This window comes from Triticum aestivum, chromosome 5D (assembly GCF_018294505.1).
Source record: "Triticum aestivum cultivar Chinese Spring chromosome 5D, IWGSC CS RefSeq v2.1, whole genome shotgun sequence".
In the NCBI taxonomy this organism is placed as follows: Eukaryota; Viridiplantae; Streptophyta; class Magnoliopsida; order Poales; family Poaceae; genus Triticum; species Triticum aestivum.
The window spans coordinates 437,187,220-437,211,713 of NC_057808.1; the positions used below are offsets into that span (position 1 = coordinate 437,187,220).

At 45.1% G+C, this 24,494-nt stretch overlaps 4 protein-coding genes and 1 pseudogene across 4 annotated transcripts; 1 reads left to right on the plus strand and 4 right to left on the minus strand.

Moving 5' to 3' along the window:
• Window positions 1-12,545: 12,545 nt before the first annotated feature.
• On the minus strand, window positions 12,546-12,968 carry LOC123122470 (auxin-responsive protein SAUR36-like). Its single transcript, XM_044542670.1, has one exon. The coding sequence runs from the start codon at window positions 12,966-12,968 to the stop codon at window positions 12,546-12,548; it is 423 nt and encodes a 140-aa protein (XP_044398605.1).
• Window positions 12,969-15,572: 2,604 nt separating this feature from the next.
• LOC123122468 (auxin-responsive protein SAUR36-like) lies at window positions 15,573-16,088 on the minus strand. The gene has a single exon (XM_044542668.1). The coding sequence runs from the start codon at window positions 16,020-16,022 to the stop codon at window positions 15,573-15,575; it is 450 nt and encodes a 149-aa protein (XP_044398603.1). The 5' UTR covers window positions 16,023-16,088.
• A 1,490-nt stretch (window positions 16,089-17,578) lies between these two features.
• Window positions 17,579-19,281, minus strand: LOC123122466 (uncharacterized; annotated as a pseudogene).
• LOC123122467 (auxin-responsive protein SAUR36) lies at window positions 19,281-22,742 on the plus strand. Its single transcript, XM_044542667.1, has 3 exons — window positions 19,281-20,549; window positions 21,668-22,099; window positions 22,186-22,742. The coding sequence occupies exon 1, from the start codon at window positions 19,514-19,516 to the stop codon at window positions 19,973-19,975; it is 462 nt and encodes a 153-aa protein (XP_044398602.1). The 5' UTR covers window positions 19,281-19,513; the 3' UTR covers window positions 19,976-20,549; window positions 21,668-22,099; window positions 22,186-22,742.
• LOC123122469 (auxin-responsive protein SAUR36-like) lies at window positions 21,501-22,239 on the minus strand. Its single transcript, XM_044542669.1, has one exon. The coding sequence runs from the start codon at window positions 22,155-22,157 to the stop codon at window positions 21,726-21,728; it is 432 nt and encodes a 143-aa protein (XP_044398604.1). The 5' UTR covers window positions 22,158-22,239; the 3' UTR covers window positions 21,501-21,725.
• Window positions 22,743-24,494: the final 1,752 nt, after the last annotated feature.

A 24,494-nucleotide genomic window follows, 5' to 3' on the forward strand; every position in this document is an offset into this window, starting at 1 on the left:
GTCAAGGACGTGGCGGCGCGGTCGCTGGAGGTTGAAGAAGCTTGATCGCCTCCTCCAGTACGCTGAGAGGTAACCCCCTCCTTCGCATCTCTCCCGGCCTGTGAATGATTAGTCCAACCAGATTGGAGTAGATTCGAGGGGAAACGATCTCTTCTCTAGCAAACACAAATTTTAAGGATGCATACTAGATATGTAAACAAGAATTTCTTTCTGATTTGTTAGACAAAGATCATGCTGTTTCAGTATTTCATGGCCTCCATACACTGGATTTCTGAATAAGAATGATGTTTCTAACTGAATTTAGCTGCTGCAAACCATGGTTTGTGAATTTAGCTGCTAACTGAAGGTACGGATAATAGACATGTACTTAATGCAGTACTGACACACTTCTCATTGAGCATTTTCTGGCCTACTGCCTGCTGTACAGTTTAATTGGTTCATGCGCGTTCAAATTTTTAGGTAACAGTTAAACATCAGTTGCTTGTTTCTACTGAAGAGACCTGCTGTATACTGCTAAATAAAACCTGGTTTCTCTTCCATTACCTTTTTTAACTAGTCTGGTATTTCTTACCCCGATGACCTTCTCAAGTTATATCCTGAGAGATCATCACTGCATATAGATTGTGCCGCACAGTCATTTCACTTTCTTACAGTTTTTATAAATTTTTCTAAGGACTTACTTAGTGCTAGATTGTACAGAGGTAGAGAGATTAATTATTGTATTCAATTTGAATTTAAGTAAAACAATGACAGCTAGTGCTGAATTGCTGATTGCCCATGTCCCTGCTTGGTTGCTTGCATGATCAAAAAGCTTTACATAACAATTTCCTTTTCCTATTGCCTATTATCTAACTCTCTTACACTATCCAGGTATAAACTACAACAAGCAGAAAACAACATTAGGGTCTCTGCACGCATGTTTTTCAGCGGTTACGAAAAGCAAATTTTCTGGCTGTCTCCAACAGTTGGCATCACAGAAACAATGTAGTGGCAAGATATCACCATAGAACTCAGCAATGCCTTCTCGACCTCGGCAGAGGCATCTCTGCTGAGCAAGCACATGACATACTCCATCACTGCGGCATCACAAGGCAGTGTGATCTTTCCATTGCTTGCGAAACCAAACTCTTCCTGGGACACTCTTAGGAGCTCTCCAAAGACCATCGTGCTGAGGTACACCAACGGGACCTCGAAACGGCTTCTGTCGGCCGTGTACATGATGCAGTGGCCCCTTACCACTCCAGAGGTGCAGCATTCTTCATATTCTTTGGCTGTCACTGTGAGCCTCTTCCTCCCAAGTGCCGCCACCCTCTGCTACTTCTTTGCCAGTTGAGCAAGTCTCTTCGTGCTAATCATGGTTGGTTCTGGGTCTTGTATTTTCAGCTCCAGAGAAAGTGAGCTATGGGTGTTGTAGTGCTCAGTTGGTGGTGGATTAGCTGATGAAGTGATGGTATTGAGCTTTGCCGCTCCCTGAATTTATAGGCAAGGTGAAGGGCATTGTGCTGGTGAAGAGTAGTTGTCACTGTGAAGAGTTGGCCAGGGACAAGGCCATGTGATCACTTTGGAGTAGATTGTGATGGGGCCAAATGTTTGGGGCATGCTGGAGCCAATAGTGGTAGCAATAGCATCATGGCACGATCTATTCTGCGATGCAGATATGGATGGATTCAGTTGAGATATCATCAGTTTCGCACATCATGCTATTATTTTGGAGCTCCAAATTGACACTTGACCAGCTGAAAGGAAAAGAAAGTGTGTCGGACTAATGATCAGGAACTTGTTCATGGTCTTACCAGTCGCCATTGAACCTTCAGTCTCAGATGTGTTGTTGATCAGTCGGATGGTGTGCATGCCTGAATTAACTTGCTCGACAGATGTTGCTGTTTGTTCACTTCGTGATCTGCTCCATGCATGTCTGGTCTCCAGTCCAGCATCTCATGTGGTCTTCATTTCATTGTTGCTTCCACCATTTGGAGTCTAAGTTAGAAAGGAAAGAACTCTATTTCAAAAGGTATGTATTGTAATTTTTCTCTAAAAAACCAGTGTAATTTTTGTCCAAAGTTGTACCTTGTTTAGCTAGGAGGGTCAAGTGTTCTGCAACTTGCCATAAATTACTGAATCTGTAGCTGGCTGTTTCTGCTGTGTGTTGTTTAATGGAAGTTTTCCTTCGGAAAGTAATTTTGGCAACTAGTTTCCCGCGCATCATATATTCTCTCTCCCCTGTTTCTGATTTTCGCAGTTTGCATTATTTTTTTAAATAATTCATGGATGCAAGCCGCATCTGTGAAAATTCATACCAAAATATAACTTCTTGTGACCTGTACAAAAATGATAACTTATATCATGTGCATGCTGTTTAACTGAGCACTATTCATTTGGATATTATTATTTTTGTCTAGGTCAGAAATGGTCATATTATTAGATGAATTTTTGCAGGTGCACATCATATAGCATTACTAACATCAATGAATTATTTGGAAAATCAGAAAAAATAGAAAAGAGGAGAGAATATGGGTTGCACAGGCAACTGGCTGCACCAAATCCTCTCGTTTTTCCCTTCTTCTATTTCTAAGCTATTAAAATGGGAAACACATTTAGCATGCATCTATGACTCCTAATTTGCCTTTTCTTAATTCGTTTGCAAATTATGCTCATGTCTCTTTCAGGAAACAACAACAACAACAACAACAACAACAACAACAAAGCCTTTAGTCCCAAACAAGTTGGGGTAGGCTAGAGGTGAAACCCATAAGATCTCGCAACCAACTCATGGCTCTGGCACATGGATAGCAAGCTTCCACGCACCCCTGTCCATAGCTAGCTCTTTGGTGATACTCCAATCCTTCAGGTCTCACTTAACGGACTCCTCCCATGTCAAATTTGGTCGACCCCGCCCTCTCTTGACATTCTCCGCACGCTTTAGCCGTCCGCTATGCACTGGAGCTTCTGGAGCCTGCGCTGAATATGCCCAAACCATCTCAGACGATGTTGGACAAGCTTCTCCTCAATTGGTGCTACCCCAACTCTATCTCGTATATCATCATTCCGGACTCGATCCTTCCTCGTGTGGCCACACATCCATCTGAACATGTCGCCTTTTAGTCGGCCAACACTCCGCGCCATACAACATTGCGGGTCGAACCGCCGTCCTGTAGAACTTGCCTTTTAGCTTTTGTGGCACTCTCTTGTCACAGAGAATGCCAGAAGCTTGGCGCCACTTCATCCATCCGGTTTTGATTCGATGGTTCACATCTTCATCAATACCCCCATCCTCCTGCAACATTGACCCCAAATACTGAAAGGTGTCCTTCCGAGGTACCACCTGGCCATCAAGGCTAACCTCCTCCTCCTCACACCTATTAGTACTGAAACCGCACATCATGTACTCGGTTTTAGTTCTACTAAGCCTAAACCCTTTCGATTCCAAGGTTTGTCTCCATAACTCTAACTTCCTATTTACCCCCGTCCGACTATCGTCACTAGCACCACATCATCCGCAAAGAGCATATACCATGGGATATCTCCTTGTATATCCCTTGTGGCCTCATCCATCACCAATGCAAAAAGATAAGGGCTCAAAGCTGGCCCCTGATGCAGTCCTATCTTAATCGGGAAGTCATCGGTGTCGACATCACTTGTTCGAACACTTGTCACAACATTATCGTACATGTCCTTGATGAGGGTAATGTACTTTGCTGGGACTTTGTGTTTCTCCAAGGCCCACCACATGACATTCCGCGGTATCTTATCATAGGCCTTCTCCAAGTCAATGAACACCATATGCAAGTCCTTTTGCTCCCTATATCTCTCCATAAGTTGTCGTACCAAGAAAATGGCTTCCTTGGTCGACCTCCCAGGCATGAAACCAAACTGATTTTTGGTCACGCTTGTCATTCTTCTTCGGGTTTTTATCAGTTTTGCCATTGTCTGTATAACGCTACTCAGTTTTGCCACTAAACATTTTCACTACTCAAAAATGCCACTGTTCTGTTAGACACAACCTCAAAAGGACCATTTTTCACCGTTACCGTTTGGTCAATACACGTTGACTGAAGTTAGATGACGAAACTACCCATATCCCATTTGTAAGAGGCGCATGAGAAAAAGAGAACAAAATATGGGAGGATGGGGGTTCGAACCCAAGACCACAGGGTACACAAGCGCGCGAGCTAACCAACTGAACCATGGATACTCTTTGTTGTGTGAGGAGATACAGTCCTTATATACCGATGTCTGATATGGAATAATATTCCAACACAGCAACGTCTCATACATTTTCTTGTTGCTAGCTAATTGGACTTGGGTTTGAAAGTTAGTATGGACAACACATCTGCATGAGCGGCTGGCCGGCTGGAAGAATGTTTGGTGCTAGTAACATAAACAAATGATGCAAACCGTCACGCCCAAATTTTTTTGACGATCACACACTAATTGAGAGAAACAACACATATGACAGCAGGATCACATGGTATTGTAAATTTCTCTGAAAATTTCAGCATGGTGGCTGCCCATTTTTCTGAAAACGACACAAACACAAAGTGGTTCACAGACATAAATAAGGTTCAGAATATCAACTTGTTTGTTTTTCAGCACACACAAATCAGGTTCACAAACATAAATAAGGTTCAATAACATCCACTTGCTGGTCGAAATATAAAGGTACAAATTCTCAAACATGCATAAGGTTGTAAAGAAGGATGTCCAGGTTCACAAGCATAAGGTCACGATCACACAAACTTCACATATGTAGCTTCTTTTTGCTTCTTGTGTTTTTAGCAGGACTGTCTGGTGGTTCCGCATTTGCAACTTGAATATGCATGGGAGACGAAACAAATCCACCTGCACGTCCTTCGGTTGTGGCACAAACTTCATTTTGCATGTCCTTCCTTTTCCTAGTGTTCTTCTTTGTTTTCTTCACACTTGTTTTCTTCACACTTTTCTTTGAGCTGTACAGAAGTTAGTCATGTTGCAAAAAAGAATGAAAATGGATGTTGAAAACATATAGAAAAGCACATGTTCTTTTCGTGTTACCTAGCCGAACTTGCAACCATTGATAGTTCAGGGATTGCAACCATTGATAGTGCAGGGTCACCTTCTCCTGCCACAAAAGGGGCTTCCCTAGCTTGGAGGTCAGCCTCATCTTCTCCAAATGCTGGGTCAACTGGATTTGTGCACAATCTGGCAATGTGCCCGAAGCCTCCGCATCGCTTGCACTTCCTTTTCCTAGCGCTCACGCCAGCACCTTCAGCACTAGATCTAATTCTAGTTTTCCTTGGTCGGCCTTTTGGCCTCCTCAACACTGGAGCATGTAGTTTGAAGCCAGCGTCAACAATGTCCCATTGTTGCTTGCCTACCATTGCAGGTATGTTGTCCGCATACGCAGCCTTAAATTTTGCAACGGAGTAGAACTCATGTACATATGGTTCAATTTCTGATACCGGACCTCGTAGTGAAGTAATAAAGTACATGGCATGGATACATGGCAAACCCTTGACCTGCCATTGCCTGCAGCTACATGTTTCCTTTGCGATGACAACAGGGTACCTCCATTCCCTATTCTCTTTGTCCATTGCAGTAATTTCTGCCTCAACATCACTGCGTCTAATTACCATCATCTTCAGCCCTGAAAAGAACACAAAACATTAATCATTGAATTTAGTTGTTATGAAATTAATCAATTGAAAGAATACAAGATATTTACCTTTGGATTTGGCATGCCGTGTCTTTATCACACTTGGTATTATGAGATGGCCAAGCCATTTTTCTAATGCTATCCTCATCCGCAGATCAAACTTCTCCATTATCATCTGCCTAATCTTGTCCAACATGTCAACAATAAGAAGAGCCTTAACTTTCCTGACTTTGCTATTAAATGACTATGCGAGGTTGTTATTGACGTAGTCAACCTTGCAAATTTCATTGAACTTGCTTCTATACCATATCTTTGTGTGGTGTTCAGCCATATATTTTTGGACACTCTTCTTAGCAAGGATCTGTTTCATATGCCAATTGTGCTTTCTAGAGCTGAAAGTTAAGCTTGCAGCCCAAAGATTATCATCATAGACCTTGCCCTTGAATTTTTTTTGAAAATTTGCAGCAAGATGCCTCATACACTCCCTATGCTCCACTCCAGGCCACACTTGTTCTACTGCTGTCTCTAAACCTTTGCAAGCGTCAGTGTGTATGACTAGTCCTTCAGGATGCCCAATAAGCCCACGCAGATTTTGAAGAAACCAAGCCCAACTTTCAGATGATTCTGTCTCTAGCACCCCATATGCAACTGGGTAAAGCCAATTACGGCCATCAATGGCACAAGCAGAAGCTAGTTGCCCTTTGAATCTCCCATTTAGTGCAGTTGAGTCTACGGCCAAGTATGGTCGACATCCATTTGAAAAGCCTTGCCAGCATGCCTTGAATGAAACAAACACCCTCCTAAAGCATTCCTTCTCTCTCACTTTTCCTTTGATCGTGTACTGCACAGTCTCTTTGTCTATTTCCACTACACTACCAGGAGAACACTTCTCCACCTCAGCCTTGAAACTATAGAGACGATGGAAGCTATCTTCCCATTTTCCACTAATCATATCCATTGCTTTGTCCTTACCACGAGATACACGCATGTATGGCAAAGTGAAGTGGTACTTCTCATGGATCTTCTCTTGAAGAGCAGTAGGGCCAATATCTGGGTTCTTTCTCACCCAATCCAGCACAACATCAGCAACCCACCTGCTCTTTGCCGGCTTGAACTTCTCACTTCTCAGCTTAGTTGGGCATGTATGAGAGAAAGGACACACCTTGATCTGTAGGAAACAACAAAATCAGTTAGTATGTTGCTAGTATGTTAAACTTGCCACATTTCAATAGTTACTAGTTCCACAAAATAAAGGGTACAATAAACAAATCAATTAGATGTTAGCAAGTTATACCTGAAATATCGTGTTATTCCTCATATAAGAGCCATGAATTCTCCAGTTACACCTCTTATATGCACAACTTGCTCTCAGCCTCTTAGAATCACTCTTTTCGACTGTATAGTCAAATTCACGTTTAATTGCAAAAGTAGAAAGTGCATTCTTGCAGTCCAACAAAGAGGGGAATACCGACCCTTCTGCAAATAATGGATTCTCCTTGTTATATACGACAATGGGTCTGTCCTCCTCCTCCTCTTCCTCTTCATCAACTAAACCCATGTCTCTATTCTCTTCTTCTTCTTCTTCAGTGTCAGTGGATTCATATGCTGGAGGATTATCTTCCTCTTCCATATCTGCCGAATCATCTTCTTTGGTAGACTTCCTGACTAAGTCTGGATACTGCCGCTCATCATCATTATCCGAGAGAACAGCATCATCGGGTATAGCATCGTCGGTTATGTCTCTATTAGCATCATCAACACTAGTAGACTGCTTGACTCCCTGTATGTTGACTGTATGAACATCAACTGCCTGACTCCCTGTATGTTGACTCTCACTGTAACAAGGTTGTGTAGGTGGATTACAGCTAGGTGTGCTAGGAGTTTGGGATTTTTGAAGAACCTCAATTTGCATAGATATTTTCTTTGAATCTTGATGTTTTCCAAACATCAAAGCTGCATCATCATCACATACAACAGCAACCCATTTATTCTGCTCCCTGTCATAGTACTTCAACTCAACGTAATCACGCCACCCCCATGGATAGCTATCACACAGCTTGCGCAGCAATGTTTTGTGTGTGATACTAGGTTCTACGAATAGAGGAAAATCAAAGACGCCAACGTATCGCTTGAGACCATCGCTACTCTCACGGCTTGTTTCCATCCTAACTGTCAGCATACAAGCAGTATCCGCATCCATCCTGACCATCAGGAACACAAGTACCAAATTGTACGCGATTATCAGTAAGGGAAAGTCAGCTACTACAAATTCTATGTACAAATTTCGACCTCTACAAGTTATATTCAACCACACACGCACACTGAGAATTAGTATACTCACAATGCAGGAATTTCAGAGCCTATGTCATTTTGGGGCGTCCTGTGGCCGATGCAACCCTCCGATTCGGTCCTGCTGTCCGTCGCCATTGCCGTGGAACAACTGCACTTCAAGACTCGGGAGGAGTTGCGGAGTCAGCCGGGAGAAGCGCCGGAGCTGCCTGCCTCCAGTGGCGGTGCCGGGCGGGAGGAAGAGGCGAAGCTGCGATGGGTGGCGGCACTCGGCGGGAGGCTCCGCAGCTGCGGCGAGTGGGGGCGCGCCGGAGCTGGGCGGGCAGCCCGGCGACCGGCGGTGCCAGGTGAGGAGTTTGGCAGGCGGCGGCGGTGATTAGGGATATTGGTTCCGGCTGGGGAAACTGCCACGAACAGATCGGGTCAAGGATTAGATAAGGTTCTGTTTAGTTAGGTTCAGACATCGGTATATAAGGACTGTATCTCCTCACACAACAAAGAGTATCCCTGGTTCAGTTGGTTAGCTTGCGCGCTTGTGTACCCCGTGGTCTTGGGTTCGAACCCCCATCCTCCCATATTTTGTTCTCTTTTTCTCATGCGCCTCTTACAAATGGGATAGGGGTAGTTTCGTCATCTAACTTCAGTCAACGTGTATTGACCAAACGGTAACGGTGAAAAATGGTCTTTTTGAGGTTGTGTCTAACGGAACAGTGGCATTTTTGAGTAGTGAAAATGTTTAGTGGCAAAACTAAGTAGCGTTATACAGCCGATGGCAAAACTGATAAAAACCCTTCTTCTTAAGCGGTGCTCAATGACTCTCTCCCATAGCTTCATTGTATGGCTCATCAGCTTAATTCCACAGTAATTAGTACAACTCTGAACATCCCCCTTGTTCTTGAAGATTGGTACTAATATACTCCGTCTCCATTCTTCTGGCATCTTGTTTGCTCGAAAAATGAGGTTGAAAAGCTTGGTTAGCCATACTATCGCTATGTCCCTGAGACCTTTCCACACCTCAATGGGGATACAATCAGGGCCCATCGCCTTGCCTCCTTTCATCCTTTTTAAAGCCTCCTTCACCTCAGACTCCTGGATTCGCCGCATAAAACGCATGCTGGTCTCATCAAAGGAGTTGTCCAGTTCAATGGTAGAACTCTCATTCTCCCCATTGAACAGCTTATCGAAGTACTCCCGCCATCTATGCTTAATCTCCTCGTCCTTCACCAAGAGTTGGCCTGCTCCGTCCTTGATGCATTTGACTTGGCCAAGATCCCTCGTCTTCCTCTCTCGGGTCATAGCCATCTTATAGATGTCCCTTTCACCTTCCTTCGTGCCTAATCGTTGGTAGAGGTCCTCATATGCCTGACCCCTTGCTTCACCAACAGCTCGCTTTGCGGCCTTCTTCGCCATCTTGTACTTCTCTATGTTGTCTGCACTCCAATCCAGGTATAGGCGTCTGAAGCAATCTTTCTTCTCTTTAATCGCCTTCTGGACATCATCATTCCACCACCAGGTATCCTTATGTTCGCTTCTCCTTCCCCTGGACACTCCAAACTCCTCCGAGGCCACCTTACAATGTAAGTCACCATCTTCATCCACACATTGTCCGCATCCCCTCCTTCCTCCCAAGGGCCCTCCTTAATGACCCTCTCCTTGAACACCTGAGCTACCTCCCCCTTGAGCTTCCACCACTTCGTTCTAGCGACTTTGGCACGCTTATCCCGCTGGACACGAATCCGAAAGCGGAAGTCAGCAACCACCAACTTATGCTGGGGTACAACACTCTTTCCAGGTATCACCTTACAGTCTAGGCACGCACGCCTATCTTCTCTTCTCGAGAGGATGAAATCAATCTGGCTAGAGTGTTGGGCACTACTAAAAGTCACCAGATGTGATTCCCTCTTTCTAAAGAGGGTGTTAGCTACAATCATGTTGTAGGCTAGAGCAAAGCTTAAGACATCTTCTCCTTCTTGATTCCTGATGCCATAGCCAAAGCCCCCATGCGCCCCTTCAAAACCTGTGTTAGATGTACCCACGTGGCCATTGAGGTCTCCTCCTATGAAGAGCTTCTCACCAATCGGTACACTCCTAACCATGTCTTCCAAGCCTTCCCAGAACTCCCTCTTGGTGTTCTCATTGTGGCCTACTTGCGGGGCATACGCGCTGATAACATTGAGAACCAAGTCCTCAACTACCAGCTTGACCAGGATAATCCGGTCCCCACGTCTCTTGACGTCTACCACTCCATACTTGAGGCTCTTGTTGATCAAGATGCCTACGCCATTTCTGTTTGCAGCCGTCCCCGTGTACCACAGCTTGAAGCCGGTATCCTCCACCTCCTTCGCCTTCTGTCCTCTCCATTTGGTTTCTTGGACGCAAAGGATATCAACACCTCTTTCACGAAAAAACATGTCCAAAATTCAGTAGTTTATAGTTTCTAAAATAGGAGTGCACGTTAGTTGAAGAGAGATGCTGCACCTATGGACGAATTCTTATGGGATTAAAGTTACAGGGGATGGGGGACTCACAGTGAAAATCAGGTTGGAGATATAATAAGCAATTGTTCATGCTCCTAATAATCTATTCTCTCTAAACATTCATGTGAAATCTTGTGCTGGCCTAGTACATGATCTAATTGATTTTCGGCATTCCACATGGTAACTGTTTCTTCTTGCATTCCACATCTCTTGGGTACAAGGATTAGAGGACTAGAACCAAACCTATGGTGAAGCAATTTGTTGAACAGAGTCATATCTCAGTTCCTGATGGCCTACCTGACTTGTAGCATTGCATGTGCAAGCCATACCTTAGCCCTTTCTCTGCACTTTCCGGCCTTCAGGCAACTCGAACTAGGCTTTCGGGCTTTCAGCCAGCTGCGTGCCTGAAGATTGTGAATAACATACGTATACCAAATCTTGTGCCCACACACTTGTTATTGAGCATTTTTCAGGCCTAGCCCCTGCTACCTTCTTTAAAGTTTTGTGGCCTTATACTCGTATATTAATCTGCTTTCTGTTCTCATCTTCCACCTTGTCATTTTACTAATTCAATTTTTTTGGATCTTTTAAGTCCCTGACTTAGCTGATAGATTGTAGAGAAACATCTAAAGATAGAATCACAACCATTGTTTGTTCATTGGACAGTTGTATGCAATTAAAAGATTGCGCAAGTCTTTTGGCACTGGTCATGGTTGGTTCTCGATCTTTGTGAGAATATAAAGAAGTATGTGCTATGGATGTTGCAGTGCTCAGTTGGTGGATGAGCTGATGAAGTGATGGTGTTGAGCTAGCCACTTTCTGAATTTATAGGCCAAGGAAAGGACACCGTGATGGTGAACTGTGGTTCTCACTGAGAAGAGTTGCCAAGGGACAAGGCTATGTGATCAGTGCATGCAGTGTTGCAGCATATGATTAGTTTGGATTAGATTGCAGTGGGGCCAAATGTTTGATGTATGCCGGAGCCTATGGTCGTTATTGGTTTGGTTTCTTATCTATCATGGCTGCCATACCGAACCGTGTAGCGAATAGGAGACGTTTCTAGAACAGGCATGGACAGAGCCATGGGCTCATAACATGCAGTGCTGCCTGCATGTGCAGGGCCAAGCAATGTGGTCTTGAGTTGATCTTTCTTGGGCCATCGGTTTGGGACTGGCGGTACTAGGAGTGCTTGCTTGCTTTGGTCTCTAACAGGAGTGCAAAGAGGTATAATTCGTTTTTTTTTTTGCTTGATTATATCCTAATGATAAGAAGTTTATAGAGTGGCCCCTGAGATCGACAAAGTGCTTCATGGATCTCTAACAGGAGTTATGAACATCCATTTGACAGGAGTTATGAACATCCATTTGAAAGCTTGTGCTGGTTTAGCATGTGGTCTGATTGATTTTCAGCATCTTACATGGTGGCTGTTTCTTCTTGCATTTCATATCTCACATGGAGTACATGACTAGAACCAAACCAGTGTCATACCTACCAGACTAACATGTGGAAGCTATTCCTTAGCTCTTTCTATGCACCTTCCTTTGGTGCTTCAACCAGCTGCATGTCTGCAGATTGTGAGTAACAGACATGTACCAAATCCTTGCACCGATACGATACACTTGTTATTGCACGTCTTTCAGGCCTAGTTCCTACTACCTTCTTTAAAGTTTTGTGGGCTGCCTTATACTCATAAATAAACCTGCTTTCTGTTCATTTTGTGTTTTTATCCTAGTTTTTGCATGCCTTATATTTCCCCCCTGAGAGTTCACCATTGAAAATGGCTGCTCTTCCACCTTGTCTTTTTACCAATTAACAATTTTGTAGATCATTTTTATTGTCTGACTTGGATGATATAGGTTGTATAGAAACTTCTTGCGAATTCTCCTAGCAGCAGTATGAAACTACCAACATCTAAAAATACTTGCAACCTTGTTGGGTCACTGGACAGTTGTATGCAACTAAAATGCAAGAGAAGTATGGCTGCAAGCCTGCAATTGCTAGTTGCCAGAATGCTGCTTTGTTGCTTTTATGAATACATACTGAAAACATCTCCTAGTGTTTCTTATCTAACTATCTTACACTATCCAGGCAAACTACAAAAAAACAGAAGGCAACATCAGGGTCTCTGCATTCATATTCTTCAGAAGCTACAAACAACAAATTTGTTGACTAGCTCCAACAGTAGGCATCATATGGCCGGTGTAGTGGCAAGATGTCACCATAGAGCTCAGCAATGTACTCTCGACGCCGGCAGAGGTGTTTCTCCTAAGCAGGGACATGACATACTCCATCACTCCGGCATCACAAGGCAGTGTGATCTTCCCATCGCTTGCAAAGCCAAATTCCTCCTGAGACATCCTCAGGAGCTCGCCGAAGACCATCGTGCTGAGGTACTCCAACGGGACCTTGAAACGCCTCCCATCGGCTGTGTACATGACACAGTGGCCCTTGGCCGGTATAGAACTGCAGCAGTCTCGGTCTTCTTTGGCTGACATTGTGAGCCTCTTCCTCCCAAGTGCTTCAACCCTCCACTTATTTGCCAATTGCGCAAGTCTTTTGGCACTGGCCATGGTTGGCTCTCTATCTTTGTGAGAATTTGAAGTGTGTGATATGGATGTTGCAGTGCTCAGTTGGTGGATGAGCTGATGAAGAGGTGATGGTGTTGAGCTAGACGCTTGCTGAATTTATAGGCCAGGGGAAGGACATCTTGACAGTGAACTGTGCTTGTCATTGAGAAAAGTTGGCAGGGGACAAGGCCATGGGATCGGTGCATGCAGCGTTGCAACATGATTAGTTTGGATTAGATTGCTGTGGGGCCAAATGTTTGGTGTATGCTGGAGCCTATATCGTAACTGTTAGGCATTGGTCCGCTTTCTTATCATTCGTGGATGCCATACCAAGCCGTGTAGCGAACAATAGACATGTCGAGAACAGGGCTTTTGGCAATGTGCTAGGAGGGGACAGTGATGGCTTCCAGATTCAGGGATCGAACAGTTTCGGTAAGCCCTGATCGATTAGGCTACCTCTGTGCTTTCTCCTGGCAGATACTTGACATTGTAACGTGCATTGTTCATGCACCTGATCAATCTATTTTCTGTTGACATTCAGTCGAAAAGCATGCTCGGTCTAGCAGATCATCCGTTTGATATCCGGCATGCCACACGTTTACTGTTCATTCTTGCCTTCTATTTCTTTTGGGTACAGGAGCATATGGCTAGAATCAGACCACTGTATACTTATTTCAAGCTGAAGCAGATGTCTCTGATGTGTGTTGAGTTGACTCTGGGGTTCCGTATTCATGCATAACAATTTCAATGTGATGTTTCCAGTCATAGTTGGGTTTCTCAGGCACAACTTTTTGGACTAAATACAGATAATCCTGAAAAGGAAACCTCTCTCTAATTAAGAATGTCATGACACACATGTGTACTAATTCTCCTTTTGGCTCTGAACTTGTATGTATTTTTAGATATCATTTTTTTGGTAGACATGGTGCAGTTAATCTGTTCCATTGACTGAATTTGCAGGCGACGGAAAGATGGGACTGGAGGGGGCCACAGGGGGAGGCTGGTGAAGTGGGTTGCACCTGTCAGTGCAAAAAGGCAGCGAAAGGACTAGTCTCAAATTTGATTCTCTTTTTGCTTGGAGGGAAGAAGGGACTAGTCGGTCAGCAGGCAACATGTCCGTGCCGTACCTCAGCCAGTGTGGTTCTGGTGCTTTGCCTGCACATTAATAGTGTTTGGCAGGTGAGAAGGCCATGAGCTTGGTGAGTGCAATGGTGGCTCCCAAGGGAAGCAGTGATATTCAGATAATGGCCATGCTTGTGTGTTCTTGGTTCTGAGGTATGTTGCTCAGAAATTCTTTATCTCTGAGTTTGTTGATGAAGTGGTGGTGTACTACTATGTAGCCCATGAATATATAGGCACATACATATGACTAATTTGCATTTGGCAGGGGACAAGGCCATGAGCTTGGTGCATGCAATGGTGGCTGTAAGGGGCAGCAGCCAGATTCAGATCAGATTTTGCTTGGCCATGGCTTTCTGTATAGGCAAAGGTAGTGGACTACTTGCTAGGCACTCAGATGCATACTACAGTAGTACAGTCCTTGATGCTTAACTCGGTAGATGCATTTTGCAACCATCCGGGGTCCAGTATTTAGGGACGTGCTCCTTTTTGTTCAGCACTCTATATCAAGATATTGGAAGATATGCTGATTCAAAAACAATCACTTTAATGTTCTGATGACCTATATCTGTGCCTTTGCTTCAACTGCGTGATTGCAATTAGGTGAGGTACAGAGCTAGCGTCATAAGGGACACAGCACATGATGGTCCGGGAGCCTTTCACAGGCAGATGCGGAGTTCACTTCACTGCTTTCGGGTGTCTACTTTGCACTTACAGTTGCAGCTGCATGTTAGATGTTTGCTGGTTTAACAGTGATTTGATTGCTTCAGATCTGGCAGGTTGCTGGGAAGTTCCATATCTCATTGTCCACCCATGGTCTGCATGGTTTCTAGCATAGCATGTGTCAGCCATTTTCCGGTATCTTGCATTTAGCTGGGCATTTGAGGGTTTCCAGGCCACACATCCTTGAATCTATCCAGTGACTTGTGATTGTTTCGCTTTGGTATATCTTTTGAGGAAGTGATGTAATGTAAGTCACAATGCAAGGCTTATTTGTTAGTCTATTTTAGACAATGAACCTGGCCTTGCCTGATGATTTACTTTGACTTCCATGACACAAACATAGCATGCAATTTTGTTTTGCCAAGCACAAATCTTGATGAGCTTATTCTGCAGGATATACCCGATTTTTGAACATTTGGTGATTTTATCATCAGTTGAACAACTTGCAGTAGCCTTTGTCCAAAAGGTCACATCCCATCTCCAGCTGCAAATATTCTATCATGGGTTGTCGGTTGAACAACTTTCTTCATAATATTTTGGGTCTGAGGATACAATTGGAAAGGAATTTGTCGATGCTTACTGCTTAGGCCCTAAAAAACTGTGATCGGTCATTTATCTTTGGAACAAAGTATATGCATACATTGAAAGAACATTGTCTCTAACTACGGTCCATCTTCCTTGATTGCTTCTTTGCCAGCAAGATCAAAATGCTTACACAAAAAGTGTTTTCCTTAATCTATTTTCCTATATCTCTGCAGATGGTAATCAGGAGCTGCAAACACCATTATGCTGGCTAACTCCGAGATGTGGCTCTGCATGATAGTGGCATGGCATTGCCATGGTGTTGAGGAACGCGGCCTCCATATCTGAGGACGCACTTCTCCTGAGCAAACACAGGGCATACTCCATCATTGATGCGTCACAGGGCAGCGTGATTCTGTCACCGTCAACGCCTGTGAAGCCGAACTCCTCTGGGGACATCCTCAAGAGCTCGTCGAAGACGGTCGTGCCGAGGAACACAAGCGGTACCTCGAACCTCGCACCGTCGGTAGTGTACACGACGAAGTGGCCCTTGCCAGCCACAGGTGAGCACGACGTGCCACATGGCCCTCCGGTTTCCCCCCCTGATGTTGATGAGGTGAGCCTCTTCCTCCCCATAGCCACCACCCTCTGCCACTTCTTGGCCAGCTGAGCGAGGTTCTTGGCACTCATCATGGTAGTTTCTTGTGTTTCTGGAAACTGGAGAAATTCTTCTGCTAGTTGGAGGCTGGAATGCCTTTTGTCTTTGGATGAAGTGGTGGTGTTAGGAGGGCATTTAGCCATGGATTTATAGCTCAAGGGTAAAGTTGGCGCCCACACGATGGACTGTGATGGTATGCAATGGGTAGGGTACGTGCAGTGCTGCGGTTTTGGAGGTGCCGTGGTGTGATCTGGATCAGGTCTGCTGGGGCCAAGTGTTTGGCACATGCCGGAGCTTGCGCTGGACATCTCGCCTGCAGAGCCGTGGTGATCGGTTTGCTAGGGAATGGCACAAGCACGAGGACCCCATGTGGTTCTCTAACCAGAAGCGCATTTCAGACATGGATGGTGCTTGGAACTCTCATCAAAATCATCATCACGTTGTTGGTGTCTGCAGCTAATTCCAACAACATTGCACACAGAGCACGCATGGCATTGTCCCCTTCCCAACGCTCTTGCTGATAGCTACACACTACCCACACGAATATGCACCGCCCTGAGTCCTTTCTTCCTTCTACTATAAATCTGTGGCCTGCTCAGCACAAACTTCATCTCATCTCAAGCAGCATCACAATCTACAACACAACTTCAGACTTCCAGAGCCAAAGTGAAATTTAGCCAGCCGGGAGCACATCCGACTCAACCATGATCCATCCAAAGAAGCTTGCTCAGCTGGCCAAGAAGTGTCAGCGGATGTTGGCGGCCAGAGCCGGTGCCCGCCGTCGGCATGCCTCAGACATGGCCGACGAGTGTTGCAGCACAGTGTCATCTGTGGTTGCCGATGAGGGCCACTGCGTGATGTACACCACTGACGGAACCCGGTTCGAGGTCCCTCTGGCGTACCTTGGGACGGCGGTCTTCGCCGAGCTCCTGAGGATGTCCGAGGAGGAGTTTGGCTTCGCGAGCAGCAGTGATGGAGGCAGGATTATGCTGCTTTGTGATGCCAGTGTGATGGAATATATCTTGTGCCTGGTCAGGAGAGAGGCCCCTGAGGAGGTCGAGAGGGCGTTCTTGAGCTCCATTGTTGGGCACTGCCACAACTACAATGCTAGCTGCATGGCACAATCAATGGGATTTGGCCATCAGTTTGCTCTTTGTACTCAGCTACTAGCTTAGCTTCTGAAATATTTTTTAATTAGGACTGATAGGAGCTTTGTAGAGAGCCTCATGTAAGATTCAATGATCACAGGAAATGATACAAAGAGACAAATTTTTTGGGAGAAATTGGATTGTCTGACACATCCTTGAACATAGTTCATATATACTAGTGAAGGAAGTAGAAAGAAACCATGGACTTAAAGTTTGTGGTCAAGTGGCTGAACTCGGTGATGGCGCTGCGAAGGGGTTGGGGATGAGAGGATTGATGGACAATGAACAAACTGCTGTTCCTTTACTAAAAAAAAGAACTGCTGTTCCTACCTCCAACTAGAAACCTCGGATTGAGACTGCGTGTCCCAGATGGAGGTGGGTTGAGCAGTTCATAAGTTCTGGTTAGAGGTAGTAATAGCAGCTTTCACCATGTCACTGCCGGAAGTGGCCAATTCCGGATCTCCATTCCTCATGTGCTGGAGACTGCTCTGCGTTGGCTTCACGGATTCTCGTCAGCTCACCACACTTTGGTGAAAAGCTAGCATCAGAGGGGACATGGCACATGATGGTCCAGGAGCCTTTCATAGGCAGATGCGGAGTTCACTTCATTGCTTTTGGGTGTGTCTTTGCACTTACAACTGCAGCTGTATGTTAGGTGTTTGTTAGTTTAACAGTGCTTTGATTGCTACAGATCTGGCAAGTTGCTGGGCAGCTCCATATCTCATTGTCCACCCACGGTCTGCATGGTTTCTAGCATAGCATGTGTCAGCCATTTTCCAGTATCTTCCTTGCATTTAGCTGGGCAGTTGAGGGTTTCTAGGTCACAGCCTTGAACCTATCCAAGGGCTTGTCATTAGTTCCATGTTGGTGTTTCTTTTGGGAAAGTGAGCATCCTGATGAGGACATCCATGACACGAACATAGCATGAAAATTTATTTGCCAAGTACAAATCATGGTTAGCTTATACTGCATGACAGACCCGATTTCTGAACGCTAGTAGGTTTGCTGGTCCTGACTCGAGTATAATTCGATGAATTTGTCATCAGTTGAACAACTTGCAGTAGCCTTTGTCCAAAGGTCACCTCCCTAATCCATCTGCTAGGACTTACCTGCCCAACCTAAACTTTCTTTGTAATAACTTGTGTCTGAGGCCATTTAATTGCATTTTTTTGTCGACCCTTAATGCTTAGGTCCTAAAAAACAGTGATTAATCATTTATTTTTGAAACAAAGTATATGCATACATTGAAAGAGTAATTTCTCTAACTACTGTCCATCTTCCTTGATTGCTTCTATGCTAGAAAGATCAAAATGCTACACATAAACTGTTTTCCTTAGTCTATTTTCCTATATCTCTGCAGATGGTAATCAGGAGCAGCAGACACCGAAATGCTGGCCAACTCCCAAATGTTGGGCCACATGATAGTGGCATGGCATCGCCATGGTGTTGAGGAATGCGGCCTCCATGTCTGCGGAGGCGCTTCTCCTGAGCAAGCACATGGCATACTCCTGCGAAGCCGAACTCCTCCTGGGACATCCTCAAGAGCTCGCCGAAGATGGTCGTTTCAAGGAACACAATGGGTACCTCGAACCTTGCACCATCGGCAGCGTACACGACGCAGTGGCCCTTGCCGGCCACTGACGAGCATGACGTGCCGCACGACCTTCTGGTTTCTTCTGTGGACATTGATGGCGACCAGGTGAGCCTCTTCCTCCCGATAGCCGCCACCCTCTGCCACTTCTTGGCCAGCCGAGCGAGTGTCGTGGCACTCATCATGGTAGTTTCTTGTGTTTCTGGAACTGGAGAAATTCTTCTGCTAGTTGGAGGTTGGAATGCCTTTATCTGTGGATGAAGTGGTGGTGTTTGGTGGTCACTAGCCATGGATTTATAGCTCAAGAGTGAAGGAGTACCCACATATGGTGTAGTGTGTGATGGTTTGGCAGGAGACAATGCCTTGTGTATGGCACATGCGCTGTTGCAGTTTTGGAGGTGCCGTGATGTGATCTGGATCAGGTCTGCTGGGGCCAAGTGTTTGCCACTTGCTGGAGCTTGCGCTGGACGTCCCACTTGCACAGCCATGGTGATCGGTTTCCTGGGGAAATGGCACGAGCACGAGGACCCCATGGGGCTCTCTAGCCACAAGCACATTTCAGACTGAGCACATTCATCACATTTTCTGCAGCTACTTCCACCCAACGCCCTCACTGATAGCTACACACAACCTACACGCATATGCACTTCCCCGAGCCCTCTTTGTTGTACGTTCTACTATAAATCCATGGCCTGCTCAACACAGCTTCTTCATCTCATGTGCAAGCAACATCACAATCTACAACACACATTCAGACTTCCAGAGCCAAAGTGAAATTTAGCCAGCCATGATCCATCCAAAGAAGCTTGCTCAGCTGGCCAAGAAGTGCCAACGGATGTTGGCAGCCGGAGCCAGTGCCCGCTGTCAGCATGCCTCAGACACGGCCGATGATGAATGCTGCAGTACAGCATCATCTGTGGCTGCTGATGAGGGCCACTGCATGATGTACACCACCAATGGAGCACGGTTCGAGGTCCCTCTGGCGTACCTCGGGACGACGGTGTTCGCTGAGCTCCTGAGGATGTCTGAGGAGGAGTTTGGCTTCGCGAGTGGCGGCGACGGAGGCAGGATCATGCTGCCCTGCGACGCCATGGTAATGGTGTACGTCTTGTGCCTGGTCAGGAGAGAGGCCTCCGAGGAGGTCGAGAAGGCATTCTTGAGCTCCATTGCTGGGCACTGTCACAACTACAATGCTAGTTGCATGGCCCCATCAATGGGAATCACCCATCAGTTTGCTCTTTGTACTTAGCTATTCCCTCCGTCCCAAAATAAGTATCTCAACTTTGTACTAATTTTAGTACAAAGTTGTACTAGAGTTGAGACATTTATTTTGGGACAGAGGGAGTACTAGCTTAGTTTCTGAAATACTGTTTTGGTTAGGATTGAGGAGATCTGTAGTCTGATATAAGATTCGATCATCACAGGAAATGACACAAAAGAGACAATTTTTCTGGGAAAAAATGGATTATTTGACACATCCTTTAACATTCTGCTCAAAGTTTGGAGGGTGAATTGTGGGTGCAGCGGCTAAAAGGAGGGGATGTGAATGATGGAACTCGGCAACAGCACCGGCGAAGGGGAGAGATGAACGATCAGTGAACTGCCTTTCCTACCTGTAGCGAGGACCATCGGATTGAGAATTTGACATTGTGTGAGCCGTTTATAAGATTTTCCAGAGAACGCGCTCCACATAGACCTGCCTCTACTGCCTCATAGATGGATGCTTCCACTGCTGCTTGCGTGTGATGTCTGATGCACAGCTAGCCTGTGCGTGCGTGTGCTCGGTGGCGTCTTGCTTGCTCGAGCACCTCCTCCATACTCCGGTGAGAATTCCAGACTGGAATAATCTCTCCAACCGGTAGCAAAGCAATCAAATTTGGTTAGTTTAGCTCTTTAGTTACAGGAAAGATGAGCAAGTTGATCTACTTTATGTAATTCAAGAAACCAAATAATTCAAGTTTAATTTGGATATAAAGTGTTCACCTTTCTGAAGAAATTAGGATATCATACATATCTCTGATGCTCTGCTTTTTTATCTTCTGTTTGTATGCATTACCCAAATAGTTGATAAACACTTAAAATGAACGTACTGTGTAATAACATAATGTTTATTGGCAAATAAAAGAGGGTATCTCTTCATTACTTTTTATGCAAATTGAATACATTTTTTTCTTTCTAAAAAGGTGCAACAGAAAATCAGAAATTTTGACTTAAGGTGCTGGGTTAACATGTTCCTGCTACATTCGTTACATAGCAATTTCTCAAGTGGAGGTGGGAAGAATGCCAACGATTTCATAAACATAAAGAGAAGCACATTTTCCATTCCCCTTCTATCCATGTCAAACTACTTTACTAACAAATACTAACCACATAAACATTAGGAGCTGCAAACAGGCACTTCTTGCTTGACAGTTAACCATCACATGCTTTTACCCCAAGAATTAAAATCTGCCTTATACCCATTAAAACCTGTGGAGTAAACCCTTCTTTCTATTCCATTTTGTGATTGTTATCATACTTAATTTCTTATTGGATTGGATGGTATAATTTTCCAGAGGATTCATCATTGGAATTGCTCCTGTACCACCTGGTCATTTCTCAATTCACAACTTTTTAATCTTTTTAATGTGCTGGCTTAGATGATACTCCCTCCGTTCCATAATTCTTGTCATGATTTTAGTTCAAATGGAACTAAAACCATGGAACGGAGGGAGTAGTAGATTGTATGGAAACTTGTTGTGTATTCTCTGCGGAGCAGGATGGGACTACCGATGTCTAAAAATAATAGCAACCATTGTTGGTATATTATACACTTGTACAAAACTGAAATGTAAGAGAAGAATGCATACTGCTGGTGGCCATAATACTGCTTTGTTGCATTGCTATATATACAATTTTTCTGCTCCTAGTGTCTGTTGGCTAACTATCTTACACCATCCAGGCAAACTACACAAGACAGAAGACAGCATCAGGGCCTCTTCATGCATGTTCTTCAGAAGCTACAAACAACAAATCTGGTTGCTGGCTCCGACAGTAGGCATCTCACAGCCCATGTAGTGGCAAGACGCCACCATAGAACTCAGGAATGCACTCTCGACCTCGACCTCGGTGAAGGCATTTCTCCTTAGCAAGCATATGGCATACTCCATCACTGCAGCATCACAGGGCAGTGTGATCTTGCCATCGATCGCAAAGCCAAACTCCTCCTGGGACATCCTCAGGAGCTCGCCAAAGATCGTCGTGCCAAGGTACTCCAATGGGACCTCGAAACGCCTCCCATCATCTGTGTACATGACACAGTGGCCCCTGGCCGGTACTGAATTGCAGCAGTCTTGATCTTGTTTGGCCAACACTGTGAGCCTCTTCCTCCCAAGTGCGTCCACCCTCTGGCACTTCTTTGCCAATTGAGCAAGTCTCTTGGCACCGACCATAGTTGATTCTCGGTCTTTGAATTTTCAGCTGGAGATCTGAAGAAGTGAGCTATGGATGTTGCAGTGCTCAGTTGGTGGATGAGCGGATGAAGAAGTGATGGTGTTGAGCTGAGCTGCTTGCTGAATTTATAGGCCAGGGGAAGGACGTCTTGACGGTGAACTGTGCTTGTCATTGAGAAAAGTTGGCAGGGGACAAGGCCATGGGATCGGTGCATGCAGCATGATTAATTTGGATTTGATTGCGGTGGGGCCAAATGTTTGGTGTATGCTGGAGCCTATAGTTGCAATTGTTAGGCATGGGTCTGCTTTCTTATCATTCGCGGCTGCCATACCGAACCGCGTAGCCAACAAGAGGTGTGTCGGAAACATGGCTACTGGCAACGTGCGAGGAATACAACAATGGGTTCCAGATTCAGGGACTGAACAATTTCGGTGAGCACTGATCAATTATATGCTATATATTGATGTGCTTCTGTTGATTGGACTGTCATCATAATGTTCATTGTTCATGCACCTGATCAATCTATTCTCTGTGAACATTCAGCTGAAAAGCTCGTGCTCGGCCTAGCACTTTGATGTGTTCAATTTCCGGCATGTCACATGTTTACAGCCCATTCTTGCCTTGTAGGGCTGTTACAGAGGGAGTATTTGTTCATGTGGTTCCCATGAAGCCTTGCACGCATCCTAGTTAACTAATCAGGCATTAAGCAAGCTGATTTGATATCATCTTGGCTGGCTTCACGCTTGCAGTTGCAGGTAGGCATACGTAGCACTGCATGTTGCGCTGATGGGGCGCGCTTCTAGGTGCCCCTGAGGTACCTCGGCACGGCGGTCATCAGCGAGCTCCTGGGGATGCTGCGGTAGTGATGGAGGACGTCATGTGTGTCTTCCGTTCTCGGTAGGGATGGAGGAGGCCGGCTGAGATGGCTCTCCTGAGCTCCGTGGTCAGGAGGGTTCGCCAGTCGCCACTACCAAAATTGCTCCATCACAGCAGTCATCCATGGGCATAGTGGAATAGCGGCTGTAGCTGCTTCTTCTATAGCTAGCTTCTGACGATGCGCCATGTAGTTTCTGAAGAGGCAGAAAGTAGTGCTCCGTCTTTTAATTAGACTAGCTTCTTAGCCATTCTTTTCTTTAGGATGATGATGCATGCAAATACTGCACTTTAAATTTTGAGACATGAATGACGTTAGCACGCATTCCTTCTTCTCTTCGAGATGAAAAAACCACCCGATCCGGATAGATAATGCGGAGGGGCCGTCCTCTCCTCCCACATCCTGGAGGGGCCGCCGGCTGGATCGCTGCCCCTCCCCTCACTCCTCCTCTACATGCCCCTGCCTCCGTGGATTTCGTCCAAGAAGCATCGAACAAACTTGCGCCGTTACCTTTTTGAAGGCGTTGTCTATTAGCCGTTGAGCTGGTATTCATTGGCTAGTCTCGACAATTAGGATGAAAACTCTTGTCTTGGCCATCTTCGGCCTGACATGGAGACAATGACGCAAAAGAAATTTATTCCTTCTTGAGGGCTCTGATGTGGAAGAAGTCGACTTAGTCGTGAGTGTTAATTTCACATCTTGTAATGGTTTGAGCATGGTTAACTTTATCATGTACTATATTTAACAGTAAATAAGAATGATTGTGTGCAACAATGATGCAGAGGCCAGGGGTTTAACCTCCTTTTAAAAAAGAGTTAATTAATAATTAGTACACAAACTTGCACGGTACGTACAAATTCATATATAAAGTTGAAAAATGACACAAATTAACCCTACAACTTGTGTTTGAGGTACATTTACATACATTTCCGTCAGTGACAGTTAACTCACTGCTAACTTTGCCTACGTGGCATACCAGCGAGGCCAGGCCCGCACTCTCTTATTTGTGGGTCCCACCTATAAGTGAGAAAGAGAAAGAAAAAAAGAATAATGTAGCACTGTTGCTGCCTAAACTTGATCTCAAAAGCTCCCGCATAGGGGGTGTTGCACAAGCCAATGAGCCGCTTTATGTTTGCTTAGTTGCATTTAGATACACATATTTATATATCTTAGGAAACGTCTGGAACAAAAGATTTTCACATTCTATTATTTGAACCGGCAGAATTGTTTTATCTACGTTCAAGAATTTGTTTCTTTGTATTCTACTATTGAACGAGTTTGAACCATCTGAATAGACTTTTTTTTGTAAACCGGGGTAAAAACCAGGGCGCTGAATAAGCCATACGCGTGCAGATAAATTATAATAGAAATTAGTCCACATGGATTTTGATACGATCCTAGGTGGTTACAGTAATCGCCTTCAGGTTTGCCCCAATAACCATCACACCCAAGATACCATATT

Bases quoted from the DNA above. Each gene is read 5' to 3' on its own strand.
- LOC123122470 (XM_044542670.1), bottom strand. From the start codon at position 12,968: ATGGCCAGTGCCAAAAGACTTGCGCAATTGGCAAATAAGTGGAGGGTT.
- LOC123122469 (XM_044542669.1), bottom strand. From the start codon at position 22,157: ATGGTCGGTGCCAAGAGACTTGCTCAATTGGCAAAGAAGTGCCAGAGG.
- LOC123122468 (XM_044542668.1), bottom strand. From the start codon at position 16,022: ATGATGAGTGCCAAGAACCTCGCTCAGCTGGCCAAGAAGTGGCAGAGG.
- LOC123122467 (XM_044542667.1), top strand. From the start codon at position 19,514: ATGATCCATCCAAAGAAGCTTGCTCAGCTGGCCAAGAAGTGCCAACGG.